At 41.2% G+C, this 27,370-nt stretch overlaps 1 protein-coding gene across 1 annotated transcript in view; it reads right to left on the bottom strand.

Annotated features, from left to right (window-relative positions):
* Window positions 1-27,370, bottom strand: part of LOC306701114 (seizure protein 6 homolog) — a gene marked incomplete at both ends in the record, with an annotated part of 284,116 nt that overhangs the window by 140,486 nt on the left and 116,260 nt on the right. The window contains one exon of the mRNA XM_079166361.1: window positions 25,892-26,025. Coding sequence (XP_079022487.1) covers window positions 25,892-26,025 — 134 coding nt within the window. The remainder of the gene's footprint in view (window positions 1-25,891; window positions 26,026-27,370) is intronic.

A 27,370-nucleotide genomic window follows, 5' to 3' on the forward strand; every position in this document is an offset into this window, starting at 1 on the left:
GTGAGAAACAGACCTTCCCCCCTTCCTTTGTGGACTGACCCTTTAAAAGATGTACTCCGACTAGACACAGGGCTCTCTCCATCCCACAGACAGCACACAGGCACATGATTGAGCCTTCTCTGGCCAGAGAATAAATATTACAAAGAGAAACTTCTTTTCTCAATGTTTCTTATTTCAGTATTCAGTATTATAGGACTCACTCCATACTATGAAATAGTTTTTTCCACCACAAATGTCAATGATGCAGTATTTTCCTGCTTATGGTTGCTTATGGTGGAAATGTTTTTATACCTAACTAATATATATATATATATATATATATATATATATACATACACATATATATATATATAAATACACTACCGTTCAAAAGTTTGGGGTCACCCAGACAATTTTGTGTCAATTTTCATTTTCTTCGCAATTTCTCGCATGGAATAGCTTCATTTCTAAGAACAAGAATAGACGGCGAGTTTCACATGAAAGTTCTTTTTTTCTGGCCATGTTGAGAGTATAATCGAACCCACAAATGTGATGCTCCAGATACTCAACTAGCTCAAAGGAAGGCCAGTTTTATAGCTTCTCTCACCAGCAGAACTGTTTTCAGCTGTGCTAACATATTTGCACAAGGGTTTTCTAATCATCAATTAGTCTTCTAAGGCGATTAGAACACTGGAGTGATAGTTGCTGGAAATGGGCCTCTATACACCTATGTAGATATTTCATTAAAAACCAGACGTTTCCACCTAGAATAGTCATTAACCACATTAACAATGTATAGAGTGTATTTCTGATTAATTTAATGTTATCTTCATTGAAAGAAACAGTGCTTTTCTTTGAGAAATAAGGACATTTCTAAGTGACCCCAAACTTTTGAACGGTAGTATATATATATATATATATATATATATATATATATATATATATATATATATATATATATATATATATATATATATATTTTATCATATAGCTTGTCTATTCATTGTGTTTAAAGTTGTATTTGTGCACAGTGTCAGATCAGGCTTCACTAATATTAATATTTGTAGAAGTAGTTTTCAGTGGAGGCTGCGTACGATTGTTACTGTTTATATATATATATATATATAAAAATCAACTGCAATCTTCTGCAGGACACACTGACAAAAGCTTCATTGGAAAAGCAAATGTAGATATTCATACAGTTGGCCTGTGGGGGGCCCGTTGGGCTGCTACCTAACAGCGTATCCTTTCCTTTGGTCAATGACATCTTGACAGGCTGCTGCTATCTAATCAACCCCTCCACCATTTTAATCCTCAGGCCCAATCTATTGCCTTCTCCAATTTCCTCCTCACTGAAAGGCAATCACAGAGTGTAGGGCATTTTAATAGCTATTTGGCAGAATGCACTTAAGGCACCATGAGCTCAGTACAAGGATCTTTCATTAGATTGTCATCTTTGAGTGATGTGAAGCACTCTCGATGGCACAATCGCTGGGGCAGGGGAGGGGCAGTGGAGAGGAGGGTAGCGCTGTGACCTTGCTTACATGATATCTCTGCAGATGGATAACTGCAACAACTAAACCTATCAACCTAACTCATACTGACTTAGATATGACACGTTGTCTAACAAGAATGTCCTATGTGGTTTAGTTTGGCTGTTGGCTTCTTGTCATTCATGACAAGAAATCACAATTTTTGACAAGTCAAATTAGTCTAAATGTTGATGTAGACACATTTTGTACTGTAGCTGTGTCCTGGAATGGTATGGAACAGTGTTTTTTTAATTATGTGTCAATTGACTAATATGCAACAAATCTTACTAATTGCCATTTATTTATACACTCTGCTATCGTCCACTCAATTATTTATACCTCACATTTGAATCATTCTGTTTGTCCCAAAGCTTGGTTGTGTATAATTGTTTGTTCATTGCTTTATTACTGGAGGCAGAGCCTCACCTGTCATCATGAAAAATAGAAAACAAATGATAAAATAAATATTAATATTTCTCTACTGATCTGTGCTATAAATGTAATTTCTGTAGGATTCCAATTATTTCAAGCATTTTTATAATCAAAATTGCTGAATTTGCGCATGTCCTGTTCAAACAGAGAGGCGACACGCGAGGTGAGGCAGCGACGAGCTGTGCCTCATCTCAGATTGCACAATCCCTCACAAACTGGGTTGAGCACGTGCCTTTTGCTTTCTCATCGTTTGTCACCAGTGTAATATTTGTAGTATTAGTAGTAGTATATGTCCTTTCTTTCCATAGAATAGGTCATGTATTTCACGTATGTGTAGAACATATTTAGTCTTGCTGATCTGACAGAAACTGCAGTGAAAAAGCACAGAGGGGAGGCAAACAGTACCTCTGCCTCAATGAAGGGGGCGTGCGAGAGCCCATGAGTCGGGTTTATGCTTGTTCTGCCGTTGCTCTTCTTCTACACTTCTCTTCTTCTTCTTCTTCTTCTTCTTCTTCTATTTAGCTTTGACCGCAAAAATGGAAGAATCTATATCTAAGCTTAAAAAATTCTCAAAACTGGACTATCAATCGAAACATGAAGTGATAAATAATGGGAGACCAATGCTGGAGCTAAAAGGTTTGCTTCAAACGACGGGACAGAAGATAACTCTTTTCAAACGTAGTGGTACACCCGAAATAACTGTCTGTGTGGCTGTGCTACAAGAAACCGCCTTTACTGCTTTCCCTGTCTTCTGTTCTCAACACCTGACAATGTCTGGACTAAATCAGGATTTTGTGAGTTGAAAAATCTACCAAGACGCCTCAGCAAACATGAAAGATCAACTACTCACCTTCAAAGCCAAATTGCTTTGAAAACTTTTGGAACCACAAGAATAGATTTGGCTTCGGACGAACAGCGGAGGCTAAATATTAGCATCCACAATACTAAGGTAAAGGAAAACGAGAGATTTAAAAGACCTCATTAATGCAACCTGCTTCCTAGCCAAACAGGAAGGCTGAATACAGAACGATTTCATTGAAGCAGTCGGTGAGGTGATTAGAAATGATATCACAAAGGAGATTAATGCAACCTTATTTGTTGCTGTAGAAGTAGATGAGACAACGGATGCACAAACAAAGCCCAGATCTCTGTCATTTTACGTTATGTGGATAGTGAGGGAGGCGTTTTGGGGATTTGATGATGTGAGTGATGACAGACGAGACCCTGCTGTAGCAGAGTATGTCTTGGGAGTGTTGGAGAAATACAAGTGTGTCGAAAAGCTGGTAGCTCAGACTTATGACGGCGCAGCTGTGATGTCATCAGAGCTTAATGGGTTGCATGTCAGGATTAAAGAAAAGGTGCTGGAGGCCATGTTTACTCACTGTTACGCACACAAATTGAACCTGGTGCTCTTGCATTCAGCAAAATGCGTGCCTGAGTGTGGAACGTTTTTTACAACAGTTAAATTTTTCAGTAAGTCCACGAAGCGCACCCACTTATTGGATGATGTTGTGAAGCGACGTTTACCAAAAGCAGCACCCACGAGATGGAGCTCAAATTCAAGACTGTTTCAAACAATAAGCATGTAACAATCTGATCTGCGTGCTGTATTCCATACTATGAGCGATAATCCAGGTAGTTAGGATAATGACACCCTAATGGTGGCCGCTGGATATGAGCGGTGGCTGTCAAAAGCATCAACATGCTTTTTCATTATAGCATATGGGGACATTTTCAGAGAAACCGATGCAGTCTTTAGAGTGCTGTAAAACAAAGTATTGGACATTGGATTTTGTTGGATTGCTGGATTTGTGTAACGCCAGAGAGGAGTTTAACAGTTTCTATGAGCAATTTGAGCAGAAATGCGCCACGCTCGGAACGATATAGTGTCAGTCAGAGATGAGATGAAACAAATGTTTTATAACATTCTGGACAATATCAGTGTTAAACTGAAAGCTAGGTTTGATCATTTTGGTGAGCTAGCTTTCCTTGGTTTGGTCGATTGTACAAAATGTAATGAAATGTCACAACATTTTGATAACACTAAACTGCAGAGCCTGTCAAAATATGCCAGGTTCTTTGACTTTGTTCGACTAAAGGCTGATCTCATCGGACTGTATAGCTCACAAACAGTGAGGGATGAATGTAAATCCCCTGGACAGCTTCTCACGCTTTTTGGCCCAAAAGGATCTGATGCAGACTGTTCCTGAGGCAACAAAGTTACTCCAGCTGGTGCTCTCTATACCGGCTACAACAGTGTCTGTGGAAAAGTCATTCTCTGCTTTGAAAAGACTCAAAACATACAGTCTGAATCGGACTGACCAAGGACGACTTTCATCCCTGGCAATAAGCTCCATTGCGACGAAGAGACTTTTAAAACTAAAGGAAGATAAGGAGGACTTTTACAACAAAGTCACAGAGATTTTTGACGAGAAGGATAGACGAATGGATTTCATTTACAAGTAAAGTTAAGACCATTCATACACTGCAGAAGGCTATATAGCCTATTTTTATTTGTATTGAATGAGTATGAATTGTGGAATTGCGATGGCAAATTAAAAGCACACGGAGGGTGCGGAGGAAATGCACTCTTTCTCTGAGCCACTATAAATGTAACGTTCTTGCTTGTTATAAATATGAAAAACAACCAGTAATCAATGTGCAAGCTGCCAATTGAATGGTGATTTAAGCTACTCTATATTGGATTCATATATTTGTAAATCTGACTCTGAAAGAGTCAGTGCCTCACCAGCCACGAATCTCACCGCACATCACTGTTCTGCAGCATTACTGGTTGGTAAGAGTACGTAATGTATGATAGTGTGTGATAGTCTGCTTAAAGCGGGCAGCAGGGGTGGTGGATGGGTGAAACAAACACAGGATTTTCACTCAGGAAACCACGATACTCGTGTCCCATGGGAAAAAAAAAGTAACGGTTTACTTTTTTGTCACATTAGACAAACCCGTCACCTGACTCATGAGTTACATCACGTCAGTTGTTAGCCACGTGACTCATTAGTGTTGTCAGTTCCGTTGACAGTGAAGTTAACGTCAACCAGTTATTTTTCTAAACCTACCCAAGTGGTTTTGTTACCTAAACCTAGCCTGGGAAAATGGAAGTTTATTTTGAAAAGACACTAAGCATGTAACGAGTATATTTTCACAAGCCATCCCGACTGATTTAAGACAATGCTAGCAGTGGTGGCTGGCCAATAGAGGGCCATGGGGCCTGGCCCCACCTTGAGCCACACAAAACCTTTTTTTTAATAATAATAATAAATTATATATATATATATATATAATACTGAATTGCCTGTGAGGGTGACTAAAATAAGATGTCCTGACGTGTTTGTCAAAGTGTTATTTCCTGCTTTTTTTCGTGCTGCAAAGTAGTAATGCGTGTTGAATACCTTAATTTTTTTTGCATTAAATCATACTGGGATGTTTGCTGAAATTGATTGGATGGCCCTACCTAGAACATTTTCCACCAGCCGCCACTGAATGCTAGCGAGGTTCAAAACAATGCTAGCGGGGTACCTAGAGCAACGATCTCCGCAGCCAAAGGCCACTGACCAAGCCGCAGTATTTAACAAGTTGGGAGTGAGAATGTGTTGCCAACATCCTAACCTTATTCTTCACTCACTTCAAAAGATACACACTACTTCTATGCAAAAGATTATGGTATGCTTCATATTAGTGTACTCTAATGTAAGGTCACGGAAATGGTGGTCATATGTAAATAATCCAATGTCAATAATGAGTCTGAGACGCGACACAAACCTGGGATGCTGATGAAGGCAAACACTTTACGTGCCCATCCTGCACCCCCTCACTTTACACTTCTTTGTATAAAGGTCACACTGATCTCTGCACTCAGCATTGTCATTTAATGTAAATCTCACATGCAGAATAACTGCATGCGGATGAAGTTTATAGAAGACTGGGTTGAGATTCTAGAGGTATTTGTGAAAAAAAAAAATTGAAAAAAAAATTGGCAAAGCCACTAATAGCTTTCAATGACTTAACAGCTTTCCCTTTCACAACTGGGCGCTCTGCTGTACACATACAGCAACAGAATGAATGAAGCAATAAAGTGTGCCCTTTACTGTACTGCAAACAAGTTTAGCCCGTGGCTACAGTCATGTGAATTTGTGCTCGGCTGTTTTTTTCCATGTAACCAATGCAATTAAATTTAAGGAAAGGAAATAAGGAAACCCATGTCAACCTCTCCTTCTCTGATGAGCCAAAGGGTAGAGATACACATGTTTATGGTAATAAAGCTCATGGATAATGTAGCATTGGCCTGCAGCTTAGGTTGAATTAATTATCTTCCGCTTCAGGTATCCTTCCTAAGTATGTAATTTGTCTCTTGTTTCGCAGTTCTTCTGTCAGTTAGCATGCATGGGAGTATTAGTCTAGGTAACAACACGATAAACATACAGGCCTCAGCAGACAAACAGTTAGGTGTCTTTACAGCACCAGCACGCAAGCTCAACATCTCATAATACACCGTCAAGGCTCATCATTACAAGCTAACAACAAAGCAGAGAAACTCAACGTGTGAGAAACCTGCACATTTAACAAAGGAGCAGGAAAATACCTAAAAGTGATGTGGCAGCTGCTCCCACAGGACATGAATGTTACCTATTCCTATTGGAAACTGTCTCAGCATTGACAAATGCTTCCTAATCAATCACTGCCATCAGTCCGGACAGGAACTGAAGATAGAACTGTCCTTTATTGAACGGAGGTGGAGTTTGGCTCAGCTAAAGCAGTTGAGGGTATTGATCCATCAGTCGATACCCTGCACTATCCGTGGCCAAACCTTTGCTGACTGTTGTTTGTGTCCGTTTCAAGCTCTCTTCAGGGAGATTGCCATTTGGCCTTGGCTCTCATCTTTATATGGTCAAATAGGATTCGCGCTTGGGCTGCACACACCAGGAAGGCTCTAATTAAAGAAGAAGACTGTCAAAGTAATCACTACACACATTTGCACAGCTCAGAGCAGTATCAATAATGAGGCCAATTTACTTAAACACTAAGGTTTTTGCAGTAAATAAAGGGCTGGACCCAAATGCAGGGAGACACGGGAAACGGCGGGTTGGATAATTGTGGGTTTAATTGTAACAAAAAAGTATTCAACACAAAAAAGTGTGAATCACAAGTCCATGAAAATAAAACCTCCAAAGAAACAGGGAACACGGCAAAGGGGAGCAGACACGAAACGTACCAGGAGAAAATGGCAGGCAGACGACAGACAGACCAGGTTACACCAAAGACGAATGAACGCTGAGCCAAGGGGCACACAGGGTTTAAATACACAGGGAGGTGCAGGTGATTAGACACAGCAGGTTTCAATATAGGGCGGGGCAGACAGTCACGAGAGGAACAGATAGGGGCAGAAGGTGAAGTCAAGCAGACTGAGGAGGTGCAGGTGATTGAACGCAGCAGTGTCTAATTAGGGGAAGGGCAGACCCTCACAGGAGCAAGACAGACAACGGCAGGAAATATAGTGTAAGACACATGGAACATCTCAATAAAACAGAATAAATCACTAAATCAAAACATCGTGACAGAACCCCCCTCTCAAGGGACGGATTCTAGACGTCCCAACAGATACAAGTCCAATAGGGTGGGTGGAGGGGGTCGGGAGGGGTGTCTGGAAGGGCTCCGGGGGACGGGCAGAGGAATGGCTGGACGGGCAGGAGGGCTCTGGGGGACGACCGGACGGGCAGAAGGGCACCGGGGGATGGCCGGGCGGCCAGAAGGGCTCCGGGGGACGGGCGGACTGGATAGACTGGGGCTCGGACGAACAGGACTGGGGAGACTGGGGCTCGGATTGGGACTCAGATGAACAGGGCTGGGGATACTGGGGCTCGGACTGCGACTCAGACGAACAGGGCTGGGGAGACTGGGGCTCGGACTGGGGAGATTGGGGCTCAGACTGAGGCGCCGACTGGGGCTTCGGGGAACAGGACTCGGATGGTGACCCAGCGGGGTCAGGAACTGGTGATCGCTGGCGTTCGGCAGCGGGGTCAGGACCCGGGGGGCTGGAGTCGGCCGGACCGCCGACAGGACCCGGGGGGCTGGAGTCGGATGGACTGCCGACAGGACACAGGCTTTAGCTGTGGCTCGGAAGCTGAAACCAGAGGTAGCTGAGACCCGGTAGTGGCAGCTGAAACCGGGGGTAACTGCGGCTCGGAAGAGGCAGCTGAAGCTCGGGGTAGCTGTGGTTTGGAAGCGGCAGCTAGAACCGGAGGGTTGGTCAGCTGGGTCGCTGACAAGACATGAGGCACCGTACTGTTCAAAAAATCCTTAGCCCAATGGGCCAAGGAATTACGCAGCCAGGGCCGATGTACCAATCTTATGGCCGCTTCTTGAATCTCCTTATTGGAAGCTCTCCTCCACTTGCCAACAATACAAAGGAGTGGATAATTCAGTTCACACAACTCTACTTCAAAATCTCCTTCTGCTGGGTCCATTTTCTGTTTCGTTCGTACTGTAAGGTTTTTGCAGAAAGTAAAGAGCTGGACCCAAATGCAGGGAGACACGGGAAACAGAGGGTTGGATTGTAACAAAAAAGTATTCAACACATTCTCCCGCCTGGACTATTGCAACTCACTACATGCCGGAGCCCCGGCGTCAACCATCAGACCTCTGGAGCTTGTCCAGAAAGCTGCAGCTCACAGCTCGTCTGGTGTTCAATCGCCCCAAGTTCTCCCACACAACTTCCCTTCTCCGTTCTCTACACTGGCTACCTTTAAGAGCTTGCATCCAGTTTAAGACTCTGGTGCTAGCCTACAGGGCAGTGAAAGGAACAGCTCCTTCCTATCTCCAGGCCATGGTCAAGCCCTTACACCCTCGCCCGACCACTTCGCGCTGCTGCCTCGGGTCGATAGGTTGCCCCGTCGCTCAGAGGTCCTTGCGGCCGATCGACCCGGACGCGGCTTTTTTCTGTCCTGGCCCCACAGTGGTGGAATGAACTCCCCACTGACGTCAGGACAGCGGAGTCACTGCCCATCTTTTGGCGCAGCCTGAAAACTCATCTCTTCAAGAAATACTACCCTGAGCCTTCCACTCAGCACTTATTGTATTCATATTAGTTTGTTGCACTTATTGTATTAGTTTGTTGCACTTATTCTTTTCGTTTGTTTCTGCACTGTACTTTTGCTCTGGTTTATTCTCTTAGATACTTATTTAACAAAGGAGATGCACTTATGACTTCTGGTGACTAGTAGTTCTCTTGAATACCTATGTTGAATACACTTATTGTAAGTCGCTTTGGATAAAAGTGACTTACAATAAATGACTGTAATGTAATAATGTAAATATTTTCACTTGATTTGGTTCTATAAAGCAAATTCAACATAGTTCAAGCTGTGTTACTATGGTAACTTATGCTGGGCTGAGCTGGTCCGGGGCAAACTAACTAACTGTAACCAGAGCTGCAATACTGACCTGAAGGGAAAGCAAGGATTTTACCACTGATGTTCTGGAGAGCTACCATAATATTAGACTTTATTGACCACTGTCAGTTTAAGTTGATTTTCTATACTATTCATATATATTAAATTGTTTAACTAAATATATATTAAATAAATGATTCAATAATAATTGATATGATAGATTACATAGCATGTAAACGTTTAAGGTTATGCTACATAAAATAAGATATATATAATTTGATTAGATCTATTAATTAATAGAATAATAATAGCTGCATAAATAGTTAATAGTACAATTGCAGAAAATATAAATTAGAAAAAGAAATATAGTAAAAAAATCCTCTATCCTGTTTAAAAATGTATTAGTTCATGTATTGATGATTTGCTTATTTTAAAGCTTTACGCAATCTCTTGATGAAGCTTTACATTTGTTTCACTTTTCCTACTTTTCTATTTAATTTTACAAGACATACAAGTTACATCATTTGTATATTGTATTTTGAAGCTGCCTGTTGTAAGGGAAGCCTGAACAAATAATTACAGAGCTGGAGCAGGGGGGCAGTATTCCGAGAAAATCACCATCCGTCTGAATCCCATTGCTCATAAAGTAGTTATTATGGTGAGGCTATAGAAGATTCAGGAAGGTAGAGGCAAACAATTTCTATCTATACATGAAGGCGTGCAACTTTTATTTCAGCACAATCAGTACAAAATACCAACCGTTGAGAAGACGTTACTTCGGTTACCATAGTTACACACTGACAGTCTCCAACTGTCACCTTGTCAGTATCTAGCAGTGGTGGGCCGTCAGGGCCTGCAAGGCCTTCTCTGCTGGCCTAAACAGAATCACAAAGTTATAGCTATTTTATCATTTAATAATTTTTCATAAATAAACTACATGTATTATACATTTTTTCCCATAATCTTATTTTGTCATTGCACAGCTACTGTCTTCCTCAGTTGCTCTGCTTCCAGTGCAGCTTGTTTTAAGTAGAGCTTTTATCCAATCAGATTTCACCCCTATGTCTCTAGGTAAGAAGAGAGGCCCCAGGCCTTCAGACTCACAAGTGAATCCCTTTGCAGTTTAAGTGAATGGGGACGATATTGTTGATTGTCATAGTGTTCAACCAATCAGATCTTTAGTTTGACATGTTGGGCGTATTCTTTAACATGTCAGAGCATTCTAGGTAGCCTACTACAAGTACGTCAGCATTAATGTGCAGCTCAGCATTAACGTGCGCCGTGATTGGTCAGTGGGCTAGCATGACTGTTGTGAAGCAGAAAGCTATCTAGCAGAAGTTAGTAGTAGTAGTAAAAGTTCAAGTTGAAAGATATGTAAGAGGTTATGACATTTTTAGCGTTTTGCTTGGTGTAGATTCTTTTTTTTCACTTAGATTTGTTTTTTTAACACTCAATGGCTGAAGGAGGTGGAGAAACGGATTTGGTGGCGGAGTTACTGACAACGCCTTTCTGGAGAAGGACAATTCAAGAAAAGCTGGACATCGTATCAAAGGGTCGGCTAACCCCACAGCTAGCAGCCCTGACACAGCATGGAAAAGGATTTGTACCAACGGTATTTCTGGTTGACAGCATCGGAGAAGCATTGCACATTTTATGGCTGGGAATGTGTTTAATTTGCAACTCAGCATCTTGGTGTTTGGAGCTGTTTGGAGCTACGCTACGCTAACCTCAGGTGGCTATGCAAGGCCACCAGTCGAATTTCCCCATTTTACCTGAGTGGGAGATGTGTTTTACTCTACTGCTTCAGGTTTGGGGTCTTACCTGGTAAAATATTTCAAACTCAACCCCATAATTTATCTTTATCAAAGTCGTGCATCAGGATGAAGTCTGGCTTATTTTGTACACAAAGACAATCAAATCAGGACGTTGTAACCCTCCAAGGCTAATAAAGACCTCTGAAGTAGATTAATGAGCGTGATTTTTTGATAAGACAAATTAGAAGTCACATCTTGGTGTATAAAAAGTTCTGAGTGACCTCCCAGGTCCACCTGACATCTTTTATGTGTGTCCAACAGTTTGTGTTTAGGTCGGTCTATCCATAAAGGGAGGCTTTTCAATTTAGTTAAGAGAAGCTGATAAGACATTTTAGCCAAGACACTTGTAAAGAGGTCCATAAACAAACAAAAGAAGAGGACAGATAATCCATGAGTAATTAATTAACCACTGGAGTCACTTTTAATAATGAGTAAATGGAAGATGAGGGAAACTGCATCTATTTTATCTCAGGTGCATGCTCATCATCTCTTCTCTTCTTCTTTGTTTTTCTTATCTCTCCTTTCCTGCTCCAAACACTCTCCCCTTCTCTCATGGTTTGCTTTACATGGTTTACCATCCTATTCCTTTCCTCAACACTTCCATTTTCTTTCTTTTGTTTTCTTCCTGTCCATTCTTCTCCTTTTACCCTTTCCCCACTCATTTTCTGTTATCCATGGGCATCATTTCAATTGGAGATTGGGGGATGTAAATGCAGGAAAGTTGTCATGCTGCAGGTAGCAGGGAACTGTTTTGTTGAGGCTGTTATGGACAAGTAATGAGCAGTCTCACTCTTACATTATGTTATTGAAGTTTCTGCATCTATTTGTTAACCTAAATTAAGCCGTTAGCAGTCAGCGCATAGTGGGGGGAAGGACCAGTGGATACTGGGGCCTGCTCTCACCATGCTGCAAATAAGTTAACGCTGTGGGAGACAAGTGAAGCCACTGCAGGGCCCGCATTCTTTCTTGGGAGTCAGAAACCAAGGCACTCAAGGCACTCTATGTGGCCTTTTGCGGTCTTAATACTTCCTCGTTCATTATTACGTGCATGACATATTAAGGCGCATTATTTTTCGTAGGCATAGATATGGGTACTGGATGAGTCTGACTTATTTGGTGGGAATGCTTGATCTGCCAGATGGTTTGTTACACAGAACCATCTGAGAAGCCTTCATTGGAAACTGTTTGGTAAATGGCAGGCAATTTTAAAAATAATTGGGAGGTGAATGGATGAACTATCTTTCAATCAAACTCTTGCCACCAGTTGGGAGAAGAGAGAAAACAACTTTTCCATCGAGTAAAGCATTCATTGGAGATTTTTGCTCTTCTTTGCTGTTGCTGTCCTAGGCCTAATAGGCCTAATAATCCTAGGACAGCAACAGTGACAGCAATATTTCTTCTAATCTACATTAGGCCTAGGACACAGCTATCTTCTGCCAAGATGTGTACGTGATTTTGGACCAGCAGAGCGATACAAGTAAACATGACATAAAAATAGTTTGGACCTCTGTTGTTTTTTTTTGCATTTCTATAGCACCTTTCTAGTCTTCCGACTATTCAAAGCGCTATCCTCACAAACATTCATACACTGATGGCAGAGGTTACCATGGAAGGTGTTCTAAACAAATTCACATTTGCGCACACTCACACACTGATGTGTTCAGGAGCAATTTGGGGTTCAGCATCTGACCGAGGACACTTCGGCATGCAGACTGGAGGAGCCAGTGATTGAACTGCCAATCTTCCAATTAGTGGATGACCCGCTCTACCTCTGAGCCACAGCTGCCCCAATTAATTGGCCTCTTAATTTGGGATGCAATAGTTAACTATCAAGAGCATTTTTGATCGGTTATGCATGACGTTCAATAGGTTAAATGAAATTGAAAAATTCTGCGGCTGTAATTACCAGTTCAGCAACTGGACTCACCGTGGCAAAATCGTCACGAAATTCAATCTATTGGTTTCCTTGTGAGCGAAACAAATTCTGAATGACATTATGCTACAAAATGAAAGTTAGATTAAGGCAACAAAAGCACTTAGTTAAGTTAGGATAAACATCATGGTTGGGCTTAAAATAACTACATGTAGTTGGGTTTAGGTTAAGGTAACAAAACCACTTAATTAGGTTTAGAAAAACCGAAGCAAACGGCAAATCCAACAGAACATATACTCAGTGGGAGGGCCTGGACCCACAATGCTACTCCATGCTGCAGGGACTGCTGTTGAGTCCTTGATCTTTCAGACAAAATCCCAGCTATTCACATAGTTCCTTTTTTTTGTTGACTGAAGAATCTGGCCATTTCTGAAAGTAAAGCTATACACCCTTGCTTTTATCATGTATTTTCACATTTTTCTATTTTGCTTCATCCACCTCTCCTCTGTCAAGTCATGTCAATTAGATTTTATTTGGCTTTACATTATTTACATTACACTGTGCTATTTGCCTCTCCTCCTCTTCCTTTCTGGCTCTCTGACATTGTTTTCCTTTCCTTTCATTTCCTTTTTTTCTCATCCCTGTCCTTTTCTCACCACATCAGCAACAAGAATCAGCTGGAAGACGTCATTGACCATGATTTGCAACCACATATTCATTTTTTATCCTAAATATATTAGGCCAGGCATCTGGAAGGTCAGCAGTGTAATAGCGATTGTATATTTTATGAGCAGCAGGAAGCAAAGCTCTTGGAGTTAATCATGTGGAGGAGGGGGTTTTCAGGTAGAGACAAGGGTGCTACTTAAATCATCGCATAAGCCTCCCCAAAAAGGTCAGACGCTTCAAAACGACTGAATGCCCTAGTGTGGAGAGAGTGGCTGTAATCATTTGGAGCGTCCGCCTTTGTCTATGGGCCAAACACATTTGTGGAGGCGACATTGAACATCTACAGTGCATTTGCATGGTCACTGTATGCTAGTACATCCTTCGTTGATATGTCACATTCTCAGGAAAGGAGGTTAAAATATTTTCCTTCACTTATGTGTTCAGCCTTAGAATCTTTTTAGTTAATCTTTAGGTAAATGTAGCCATTAAGTGATAAGAATATCAATGCATCTGTGTTTCTGCAGGAGGTTGTTGGCTCAAAGTGCTGCATGCTAACACTATGGGGTGCACTGTGGTGAGTGATATCTGGCAGCATTCTTTCACACAAAATTAGGACTTGCAGCAGCTCTAAAGACAAAAATATTACAGAAAAGATCAACAGTGTCAAGAATATTTTTTAATGATTGGCATAAGAATTGTTAAATGAACAGAGGGTTACTCAAGGACTCATATGCACACGTTCTGAATTACGACTTAAAGACTTTTCTTGGTAGGCTATACTAAATGAACATGTCCTTCAAAATGAGTAACAAAATCTGTCGTTTGTCTGTGCCCTCTAGAAGGACAAAAGGAGTTTTCTGATCCAACTCCCCTGTCAGGGACAACATATCTGTGCCTTTCAAAACTGTTGCAGAACAATGTTGAAAAATTCAGATGAAAGTCAGTTGTATGACGCTACAGTAATAGAGGGGCAGACAGTAGATTAATTGTGCAAATTATGATACAAGCATGAAATTTGGTGGAGTTGTTCTCCAGAGGTATCTGGTCAAACCTGCCTGATTGGCCATTAAAAAATCCAAGATGGCTATTTTTCAAGATGGCCGCCAATTGGGCCTCCCGAAAGTATGTATTTCCCCGATTTGAATGATCTTGGTGTCTATTTGTAGGTAATAAAAGATGCTTTAATAATTACCCACAACTATAACACTAGAATAATGAATATGCTGATGTAATTGGACATTTATTGGAAAAAAGGTCAATTAATAATTCAACTCTTTTATTAAAATAATTTCCTTCAACTATGTTCAAATTGAACATTACAAGAATATGATATCAAACTGGACAAAAGAAACTGTATGGCACTGGACACTTAATTCATCTAACAATAATACATTTGATATTAAAGATAAATGTGTAATTTATAGCACATTCCCAGACTAGTCTAGTCAGCATGGATGGTAAAAAACGTAGTAACTCTTTCAATAAATGCAACAACTGTACTTCACATTTTAAACATTGTAAAAGATGCTACATTTTCATATAAGATCTACAATATTATTCTACTAACACAAAATCAAAGCAGCTAAATTCACATGTACAACATTATAAGACTAGTTGCTAGGATATATCAGCACCGTTGGAAAGTATTTGAGATACTTTATTGAGATTATAACTATACATAACATATGAAACATTGCTAGACTAGTCAATCTGGACATAAAATAATTATCTTACCGTACTAGATACTGAACTGATATGAAATTCAACAATTTTGAAGTTGCCATAAAGTGATTACAACCAATTGTAACTTGAACATTTAAAAAAAAATCATTTTTCAGTTCTTTAAATGCAATTTTACTTACATGCTGAGGACTTAGCCTCAAACTAATATGTAGCACCACATTTAAGTGCATTAATGTCAATGTCACTGTTCGGGGGTATCATTTTGATCTGAATGTCTGCAGTAACTCCGCACAAAGGTACGGTCATCATCGGGCACATTCATCTTCCAACTGCTACTGCTCACATATGCAGCTGCAGAGTGCTGTACATGGAAGTCCGAACTGAAAGCACTTGCACCTCCCATGGCAACTTTTCTTACAGGAACACATGGCCAGTTCCTGACAACTGGCTGCGATGGGGGGTAACGTCGACCAACATACCTGCCATTTGTCTCCTTTCTGTGTCCATTCCCAATCAGTAGGACTGCCGATGTCTGGCCTGGAGATAGTTGTCTGGTCCCAGATGATCCCAGCCTGATAAGAAGCACGCTTTGCATGTCCTCTCAGGGCTGCCTGAGTTGGTGGAATCGCGTTGTAGGGCCTTTGTTTGTGGGCAAAGAGATCCAGTCTTGCTTCATCCACACCAGTAACTGCGCTTGATCTATCGTACATGAGGACAACAAATTTCTCTAACTGTTGCAGGTCCAGGTCACTAATTGATGTTGGATGCTGGCTGAGATTGGTGAAGGTTTCAGAAACTTCATCACAAATGTTCCAAGTCTGCCATGCTGTCTTCTTCCCTTTCCCATGAAATGCAGACACAATGTCACAGCCTGTGAATGCACGAAAGTACGGTAATCCACTGGGTTTGTTAGTCCTAATTGCAGCTATTACTTCATGGACTGGAATCCATTGAACACTGGCTCGTTGGCCAAACACAATCCACATACTCTCAAGACCAATGGCCTCTAAGGATGGCAGTATAGATATCGCTATGACAAGGATATCAGTGTCATTAGCCTTAATGATGAGGGACTTAATGCCTTCCATTGCTGCATCCCTGGCATGTACAAATATTCGGGTGTCTGCTTCCTCATGAGAGCATGGGGACATAGCATCCAAGCATTTCCTTGTATTGCTAATGACATCTTCTCCTTTTGGACTTGTGATGAAGCATGTCCTGTCTGATCATTGCAGCAGCTTTTGCCAGATGAATTGCGTTACCATACTTGGATGCTTGTGCAAGGATGGAGCCAACATCTTTCGCAAAAGCCAGCAGGATGTCTCGTCCTTTATGATGAGCTTGCAGCAGAGGGATATGCAAAAGCAGCTGGTCTTTCAGACGAGTAGCATGAACATCTGGCAATTCAACACCAAGCTGCTCCACTCTCTGCTTGTAGAGTTTGATCAGATCAGCAAGTCTTAAAATAGCTGGAGCTGTGCCATCACCAGCAGGTTTTACTTCATTGATGTAAGTGACCAATTCTGAGGAAGCTATTGGATATATACAGAGCCACCAAACAAGCAGGGTAATACTTTAGTTATTGTGCTATGACATCTCCACTGCTAAGTTTGGCAAGAAGTTTCCCATCACTGAGTGTTCTTGCACATTCATTCATCTTTTCATTGACTTTCATTGTCATTGCTTCTCTTAAGCCTCCTTTGCAATCTGGTTTATGCTCTTAGATACTTGTTTAACAAAGGAGATGCACTTATGACTTCTGGTGACTAGTAGTTTTCTTGGATACCTATGTTGAATACACTTATTGTAAGTCACTTTGGATAAAAGCGTCTGCTAAATGACTGTAATGTAATGTGCTCACATAGAAAACACTCAAGCATTTGTGAACATGTCTCTTGAACCTTCCGTGGAATCTTGCTTCTAGCACCAGCATCACTACTTGATGCTGGGGTGGATCTTTTCTTGGCTCTTTCTAACTTTGTGTTGTTCAACAACTCTCATGATATTGTGCTCTGTTTTGTCTCAGAGTCCTCTATGCCACAACCATTATCAAGTCTTATAGGGTCGAATTTGATGGGCAGTGCATTGAGTGAGTGAAACTGGGGAATATTCCATGCCAAATTCACATAACCACCATCTCCTCTTTTGGTAGGATTGGCCTGGGGGGACTTAAGGTCTTCCTTCCTGTCCTGCTGACATAGGAAACAATTGCTCCAGCTGGTGGTCCGTGATTTACTAGTAGAGATTGCATCCATGGCAAGTCTGACAAGTTGATCCTTTTACCACCCTGTAATGTATATTGGGCACTTTCTTGTATGTGATGCAACTAAGTTAATGCATTTGCCCTACACTTAGTTCGATCGTTCATCTGGTGTCATAAGTCCCATGCGATTAGTACACCATCCAGATAACTATAACCCCTGTTATCCTTGACTCGGCTGTTCCGCGCTGGTACATCCTGTCAATTCAGGACTGAGCTAGGGGATGGTTGGGCAGCATTTGGGATACTAAGTTGTAATAGAAGCTGGTACAAAATTCCAACCTAGCTGACACCAAACCTCATGCTGAGTTTTACAGCAGTGATGTCACCAAGGTGCCTTGGTAGTGCCCAACAATCACTCTGCTAAGAAATACTTGGCTGCTTGATGACAAACTGGAAGAGTTGCTTGGAGGACTTGTAAGTTGTCGTTATCCTTTTAGTATATCTCTTTGATCACTTCCATAATGAGAAGATGTCCTCCATCACAATGACCTTCTGTGTGCTACCCTCATCTAGTTTAGCCCGCGAGCCAACGCAGTTTACCGGGGTGTGGCCATTGCCGCTGCGGTACATTGGCAATTCTTGGAGCCATAGATGAGAGTTGGGCCAGTGATGAAGACCAGTAGTCCAGCCAAGGGATTTGGATGACTGCTGAAACAAAGGTACAAATTCTACCACCACACCCATACACCCCATGTATCAGTGTGTGGCGAGAGGGAGATGAGGATATAGTTTAAAGTTTACTTGGATATAACCAATCGTCAGAGCACAACAACGCCACCTTAGAAATTTCACCTAAAGATTAAGTTTTGCCCACAGTATCAAGGACTCAGAGGGCACTCAGGTTCATTATACAGATCTAGCATGAGACGTGGTTCCGATACAAAACAATCTTTATTTATTATACAAACAATGGTTCACAGATAATTTAAAATACAACCTACTAATAAAAGAGCCGTTATTTATTTATAAAAAGAGGTGTAGGGCTGCGGCTTGCCAGTGGCGAGGTGGACCAGTACAGGTGAGGATCCCAAAAGGAGGAGGCACCCCGATCACACGTGTACACACACTCACACACACAACCACACGTGAGGGTTCCCAACCAGGGGCACATCAAAACACACCACACACGAAGGGAGACACCAACACCTGGAGGCACCGACCCCACCACCTTGGCTTGGCAGCTCCTACAGGGACAAGGAACACAATTACAAAAGGCTCTGGTTCTCAGAAAGGAAAATCAAATCAAACAAAATAAGAAAAGACCAAACAACCAAAATAACTCTGGTTAACGGATCAGCCAAAGGGGATGATCAGTTACCCAATTTATATAAACTAAAAGCCAGAGTGGGCCTTAACCTCCCTTGTCAGAATACACCTAAAATAGCTCAAGCTAAAAAAGAGGTTGTTCTCATTAAAACACGGGTGATGCTGACGGCAAACAGCACAGAACCGGGGCGCAGTGCTGATAATAGCAGCGTCAGACCCTGTAGGCGAAGCAGTGCAGCAGGGTGGCGAAACCCAGTGGGCCACAGCCGCTAGTCCAACATGCTGGTAATCACACGCCGGTAATCACACGCCGGTAATCACACGCCGGTAGGCAAGACAGCGGTAAACAAAACAGACGCCGGTAGGCAAAACAGCAGCGTTCCTCCAATATGAGCAGGTTTAGCTGTAGCCACTTTGTGGCAACGTTCTGCTCAAACCCAGCAAAAAGTCCCCTGTGATAGAGGATGAAAACAAATTAATAAAATAATAATAATCAACCCCAAAGTATATTAGCGAAATGAAATCACCTACCGATCAGGCAATATTGGTCTGCTCCAGGGGGGGGAGGAGGCCATGTAGCGCTGCTACCAGCGGCTATATGAGTAAGACGTAGTTACTAACATGACGCCATAATACAATAAAATCAGGACCCAATCGAAACTCACCGACACAGATCCGCAGGTGAGTCTCCTGTGCAGGAGGAGGGGAGCCCAAGAGATAGTCTAAAAAACGACAGAAAGCCAAGATAACACCAGAACAGCACGACTGACAGAAACAATGCGGCAGCGTCTTGCATACCTGCAACAGTGGCAGAAGTCGGGCAGACTGGGAGCGGGACACGTGTTTGACGTCAGGGGAAACCCCATCACATTTATAAAATGCCCATGCACCGTGATTGGCTAGGGATGGCCTTGCAATTAAAGAGATGACAGCAAGGCCCAGCGAGTGACAAAAGCTCCCTTCTGCTACAAGTGGTTACTGCTACAAATATCAATTACTTAGAAGTTGTTTTTCTTTAAATCATCAAAATCTTGCAAAATTTGGAAAATGTTTAGTCAGAAGGCTAAATGTGTAGCATAATTAGCTCCAGAGTACATAAAAACATAACAATAGACACCAAGATCATTCAAATCGGGGAAATAAAAACAGTTTTATGAAGAAAACTAATTTCGGGAGGCCCAATTGGCAGCCATCTTGAAAAATAGCCGCCATCTTAGATTTCTGAATGGCCAATCAGGCAGATTTGACCAGATACCTCTGGAGAAGAACTCCACCAAATTGTATGCTTGTATTTTTGCACGATTCTTATTAAAAATAGCTTTTATCTGCCCCACTATAAGGTTTGTTTAGGTTTAGGCACAATAACTACCTGGTTAGTTTCAGGGTAAGATCATGATTTGGGAAAAATATGAACTGTTTTATGGTTAGGAAAACATTTGGTTTGGTTTACAATGACTTTCAAAATTATGGTATAGTGATGAACATGGAGTTAAAGGTTCTCTATTCAATATTCAAAGCATTAATGTCGCAGAAAACAACTATTAGCCATGTAAAAACGAAGTGCATGTGAGTGTGCCCCACTGGCTAACTCATGGCCACCGCTCTGCACTGCTCTCACATGGTGGTTACGGCTGATACTACCGTTCAGACTGACAGCAATGTCGAGGAAGGGTAGCACCCATCCTCCGAATTCCAAATATGGTAACTTTCGTTCATTGGAGGCAAAAAACGTTGCCGTCCAGGTGACGTCATGAAGACTACGTCCACTTCTTCTTCTTCTTCTGTATACAGTCTATAAGCAGCACACGTTATAAGGTCAAAAGCACACATAGGTCAAAATCTATACGGAACAAAATAATAACTGAGAAACACTGACGTCAACAGCCTGAGGTATGCTTGAAACAAATTAGTTTGTATGACGTGTCAAACAAACTAATAATCCTAATAATAGTGTTCATAATGTGATCTCATTCCTACTCGTCATACTTTTTGATTATAGTGACACTTTCTGCATAGTATGTTGAAGTTCAAGACTTGTAACACTTGTAACATGTTGTGAAACCTGCCAGCAATGAGCTTCACCTGGAGGGCATGGGAGGTTCACACTGTGAAGGATGCCCTGTTTAGGTGCCTTGACCCATCTCTATGCTTATCCCCCGACCTTCATTGGGCAAGAAAGCGCGCAACGTTGCTGTGTTTAAACGGAGTTTTAGATTCACTGGATGTATCTACTGGACTGTTTGTTTGTTTTGATTTGTTCGCATCCTGGACGAGGAAGTGGACAATTTTCCTGCAGAAGTGAAGAAACAGACTTCTTCAGAGAAAAAGGACGACTTCGTGCTAGCCGTATGGACGGGAATTCCCTTACTGAGCCAAAGAAATTCTCTGCTACCGAGAGAATCTATTGCGCCGCACGGAGCCGCGCTGCCTGAGTTCCACCAACAAACTCAGAAGGACCACATCTTCAACCACGAAATCACCTCATAGTAAGGCTACTTACAGTGTCTGGGCTAGATTAGGTTATTTTGTTTATTGTCTTGTTTGTGTTGCTTAAGTTACTGTCATTTTTATAACATGGTGTGTATGCTCAATAATTGCAGAGATTAACGATCAAGATCGTTAATGTTGTGTAGAAGTTACTGTGTATTTCAAAACTGCCGCAATCGTGTTGAGATAATTCCCCGCTGGTGAGGCCGGAAGTTGTTTCTCATCAGAGGTCAGAACTGCAGCTGTGCGACTCAAAGATCGTCAGCTGTGTTTCTGTAGATGAGAGAACAATCTTCCGTACTCCACCACGGCGGGGAGGATCTTAATCTGTTTTGCAGGATATATTTTGTTTTGTTTGCTTTCTCTCTTCAGTTACTAACCCACACACACATATAGCTTTAAGCTAATGTAGTGCTGCTTCAGTCACATGTAAATAACGAGAGCTCTATTGTCCGCCATTCTATAGTCTCGCGCCATCTTGTGGTCTCGCGAGAGATGCCGTCACGTTTTAAATTACGTCATACGTTGTCTGAGCTGTTCTCTCTCGCCTCCCCCCCTACCCACACACTGCATGCACACACACACACACACACACACACACACACACACACTTCTCACTCTTACCCCCGTTTGTTGATTTTAGATAGCGTGCTCATAAATGTATAGGTGTTAGTTTTAGATAATAGCTGACTAGATCATTATTATTGGAACTTAATAAACTCTGTTATATTTTAATTAAAGAGCAGCTGTCTGTGATTACTTTGTGCATGTATTGTGATAATAGCTGGATATGTGGTCTGTTGCTCCAACTTAAACCTTCACATTCACGCTGAATGTGTAATAGTACTTCGACTATTGACATTGTGAGTGAATACTAATTGTCGTGACCCCGTTGCTTCCCAAAAAAGTCACCACGGTTGCTGAAATGTTTGTTTAGACGTGTGCCCAAGAACAAAGTCCAGTTCCAATATAAGCAATTCATTTTCTACATAAACCGAGTTCAACCACTTTCTCTGCTGTAATCCATTTTCTTTATGTAGACCAAAAATCATAACATTTAGATTCATTCAATGTCGCACAGTCAAAATCTGTTTGCTTCCGTCTGTTCAGCAACACCTGTATCCAATGACCCCACTGATTATATACCTGTGCCCCCATTCACACCGGCATGACACCCCCATGTGGTGGGAGGTTGTACGAAAACAAAAACAACAAAATGGCTCTTACACTAATTATGAGACTTAGTTTATAGTTTGGTTATTGGTCCCTATTTGCAGGGTGGTGCTCCATTATTATTAATAATCGTTAATAATCTTACTGACATTAATAATTCTATTCATGTCAATAATTTAGTTTTCTTATATGCTGATAACTCAAACACGCTCCTTTTCATTCCCAACACTTAATAATTGGTTTGTAATATATATACAAACTAAAACTAAAACTACTTCTTTTACAAATGGGGAAGTATGAAAACACAATCATATAATAACCTATAATAATCAAGCTTATTAATCAAGAATAAAACATTTATAACTGTTATGAGTTGCATACCAATGAGTGTTATTGTAGGAACAATGATTTACAAATTATGAATTAAGTGTTTACTCATACTTAAATAATGCTTCATAACGTGTAGTTATTATAACGTGTTACCCATATTTTTTATAATTTAAAGCACAAACACAAATACCTCTGCTGGTTTGAATGTTTGTGATGAAGTGGATCTAGCCTGAACTTTATCAGCGGTGGTGAAGTTAACATGTGTGTGGACTAAAACAGTGATTCTCAACTGGTGGGACCCGTTTTCAGTGGGTCGCGGGCCTTTGCCTGAAAAAAAAGGGGATTTTTTATGCAGCGGAGTGCCGTCTATTCACACTCCTTAACAATATTTGGCGTTAATGCCTTGTAATGCTAATATCAGCAGGGGATAAACTGAAAACTATACCTCTGTCAAATGACACTATAAGTAGATGAATTGAAGACATGTCGGATGACATCAAACAGACCACAGCTCGAATTTAGGCAAGTGGTCATTTTGCTTTACAAATGGTTAATAAAATAATAAAAATGAATTAATGTATTGTTGAGGTGAATTGGTGCCACGTGCACATTTACAGAGGTTACTTCCCCAAGCAAAAGAAGAAAAACTGGAGGGAGAGTAAACCATGCCTACATGTGTGCTGACTCAGCAGAGATAACATTAACTGAGAAAAGTTGATCTACAGAAGAATACATATTTGAAAGCAAAACAGAACGTCTGAGAGCCTTATTGCTTATTGCATCCACTATATTTGTATATTTAGAATTTCCACCTGGTGCATGGACTTTGATTTTTCCACTATTCGTGGGGGAGGAGCCCTATAACCCCGCATAATATGTGTCGCCACCAATGTTGAAACCAAACCTCCGCCCTTGAACTCATTGCACCACTTAGTGATGTTACCAAAATCCGATCACATGCAGAAGACAGACAAAAGAGTTTACAATCTATGTACAATTCACAATGTATTCAAAATGTATAGAGCTACATGACATACAATCTTCTTACTGACAAAAGTGATTCAAACATGAGTAAAATATCCTTATTGACCTTATAATTCAAAGCCTTTTTATCTTGTGATATGTGAGGAAACATAAACTGGTATCTCAGAATTGGTTGGGCTATGAAAGCATGATTCAGGATATCTATGACATATTTCTGGTGAAATTCTCTTATACTGTAGAATCCAAACATACTGGAAGGGAGGGGAGCGTAATGGACCTGTATTTTTTAAATGAACAGTGAATTGCTCTGTTGTCACGGCAGCTGCTATGCAAGCTATATATCTGCAACTGCTGGCCCAGAGACGGCTGGAGAACTATTGTTGATGAAAAATTAAAAAGCTAATTGAAGCCATCCATCTAACTGTACGCCAACACCATGCTCAGTGATTCAACAGTTTAAAAAGGGACAATGATTTGGACACAAATGGACAATGGCGGAGTGGATCCAGAGCCATATTGGACAGGGACAACACTGTCTGAATAAATAAAAACTAAGCCTGGCATAGTTCACACTATTATTATACCATCAGCATGTCACCACATATATATACATATATGAAGAGATGAAAGTATAAAGTAGGTCAATTCATTTTCATTTTTCAAAAGAGAAAAGATGGGGGGTGAAGAGAGAGTAATGGTAATATAGTGTATGATAGACCCATTCAATTAAATAACACATTTAGACTATAAAATAAATTCCATTAACGGGTCACCATAATAAACAGTACCTTGAGCCTTAATGTCCAAACAAATGAAATATATTACTTTTCTATAGACGGCACTTTGCCACCAGTACACACAACTGATTTTCAATTATTCAACCAGATAAGAGGACGCAAAATGTAAAAAATACTGGCCAAGAGTAAATACACCTTGGACACCATGGTAGGGGCAAAAACATTATTAACACATAAATCCCACTAGAACCAGTCCACTCATCTTCTCTCTCCAAATAGAACCAGTCCACTCACCTTCTCTGTCCCACTAGAACCAGTCCACTCATCTTCTCTGTCCCACCAGAACCAGTCCACTCAGCTTCTCTGTCCCACTATAACCAGTCCAAGCGTCTTCCCTGTCCCACTAAAAATAGTCCACTCATCTTCTCTCTCCAAATAGAACCAGTCCACTCATCCTCTTTGTTCCACTAGAACCAGTCCACCCACCTTCTCTGTCCCACTAGAAACAGTCCACTCATCTTCTCTCTCCAAATAGAACCAGTCCACTAATCTTCTTTGTTCTACTAGAACCAGTCCACCCATCTTCTCTGTCCCACTAAAACCAGTCCAGTCATCTTCTCTGACCCACTAGAACCAGTCCACCCACCTTCTCTGTCCCACTAGAAACAGTCCACTCATCTTCTCTCTCCAAATAGAACCAGTCCACCCACCTTCTCTGTCCCACTAGAAACAGTCCACTCATCTTCTCTCTCCAAATAGAACCAGTCCACTAATCTTCTTTGTTCTACTAGAACCAGTCCACCCATCTTCTCTGTCCCACTAAAACCAGTCCACCCATCTTCTCTGTCCCACTAAAACCAGTCCAGTCATCTTCTCTGACCCACTAGAACCAGTCCACTCAGCCTCTCTGTCCTACTAGAAACAGTCCACTCATCTTCTCTCTCCAAAGAGAACCAGTCCACTCATCCTCTTTGTCCGACTAGAACCAGTCCACTCAGCCCCTCTGTCCCACTATAACCAGTCCACACGTCCTCTTTGTCCCACTAGAACCAGTCCACTCATCTTCTCTCTCCAAATAGAACCAGTCCACTCATCCTCTTTGTTCCACTAACTATTATAGTTATAAAGTACACACCTTTCCATCCATTTAGTAGATTGCATGTATAACAGTAGTACATTTATTAAGTAGGAATCTTCTATGACATCAGGCTTGCTGGAGAGAATCAGGAGTCCAACATATGCAGTATTGATGGATGTTGATCTTACCTGGACCTCCACTCCATAGCCCATATAAACAGTGATGACGTAGCTGCAGTCCACAGTGGAGTGAAAAGCAGAGCTGGACTGTGGCGGAGCCTCTATGTATCCTTCTGGCCCAGTCAAGTTCAGCTGGCAGGGAACTGCAAGGACAAACAGCAGCATGGCAATGAGACTGATGGAAGCAATACAGACACGCACACACACACGCACGCACGCACGCAGCTGGTGAATTTCAGTGAATTGGCCCGAGATGGCACTGAGGCCATAGGACAACAAAAACTCTCAGCTGTTAAGTTCCCTAACTTTAACCAGATCATTTTAGTTGTGCAAAGGTCATATGTGTCATTTTGGAAGGCATTGACACACATTCTATTTTGTTGTTAGTTGTAAATATGGAGTGATATTAGGTGTATTCACGAATGCATGTTCCAATCTAAACACAGATACCAAACAATTTGAACACTTGTAAAACAGTTTGACAAATGCACGCATCACAATCTGAATAAATATTTATATTTGAGTACAGATTTTTAACTTCAACTTCCCAGATCTGATCATGTTTGCCTTCGTAAAGCTTCATGTGTATAGAAATGTCTAATAGTAGTTGTGACATTTTTTTAATTTATTTGCAGATTGTTAAATGTGTGTGCACCGATTACCTGATACGCACGGATCAGGTTACATTTGTGTTCGGAGTTTTGATACTATTTTCACCGTCTCCAGCTCCATACAGTTCCACAAATGCATGTTGCATTTAAGTGCATGTGTAAAACTAGTACATCTGGGATTTTGGTAAAATTGTATGTAGTTTCAAAGTGGAAAAGACATTTTCTTCTAAATTTACAGAATAGCCTGTTGCCCCTTGTTAAGAACACATAAATGTACCAACTATATACTCTATGCAGTACAGTAGCCCATGAATGTAAATATATGGTTTAAATAAGCCACTGCTAGGTGGTGGACTTTTTCTTCTGCTGGGAGGGGTTGCTAGTGATGTTAACCTATGCTACAAACTAGACAGGCAAAGGAGGAGAGCATTTGTTCCCGTAGCCAAAGTTAGTCTTACTGCTCCAAATAACTGTAAGTTGTTTGTTTTTTTCCAGTTATGGAATGCTATTTCATGTATTTATACATGTTCAAAATGCTTGATATTTGTGTGTAGATTGTAACATGCATTTGTAAGTACTCAAAATTATACACAAATCGTATTTTTTGTTTTAAGATCAAGTTATACACATTTAAGACCATTTTGAGATCTGTTTAACTCCACTAATAAAGACTCATTGGCCTACACTCCAAAATGTCAACTTTGCGCAGCACAACTAGCTGAGCCTAATGTGATCTGGGGGGCCTGCCTCAGGCAAAACTTGACATCTTGATCTCTTGAAGAACAACACAAATGTCAGTATGTTACCTATACTGTAGAAAATATTTCTCTCTTGTTGGGTGTGTTGCCACTAATAGGGATTTGGACTTCAAGACCCC

The sequence above is a fragment of the Pholis gunnellus genome, assembly GCF_910591455.1.
Source record: "Pholis gunnellus genome assembly, chromosome: 9".
NCBI classification, from domain to species: domain Eukaryota; kingdom Metazoa; phylum Chordata; class Actinopteri; order Perciformes; family Pholidae; genus Pholis; species Pholis gunnellus.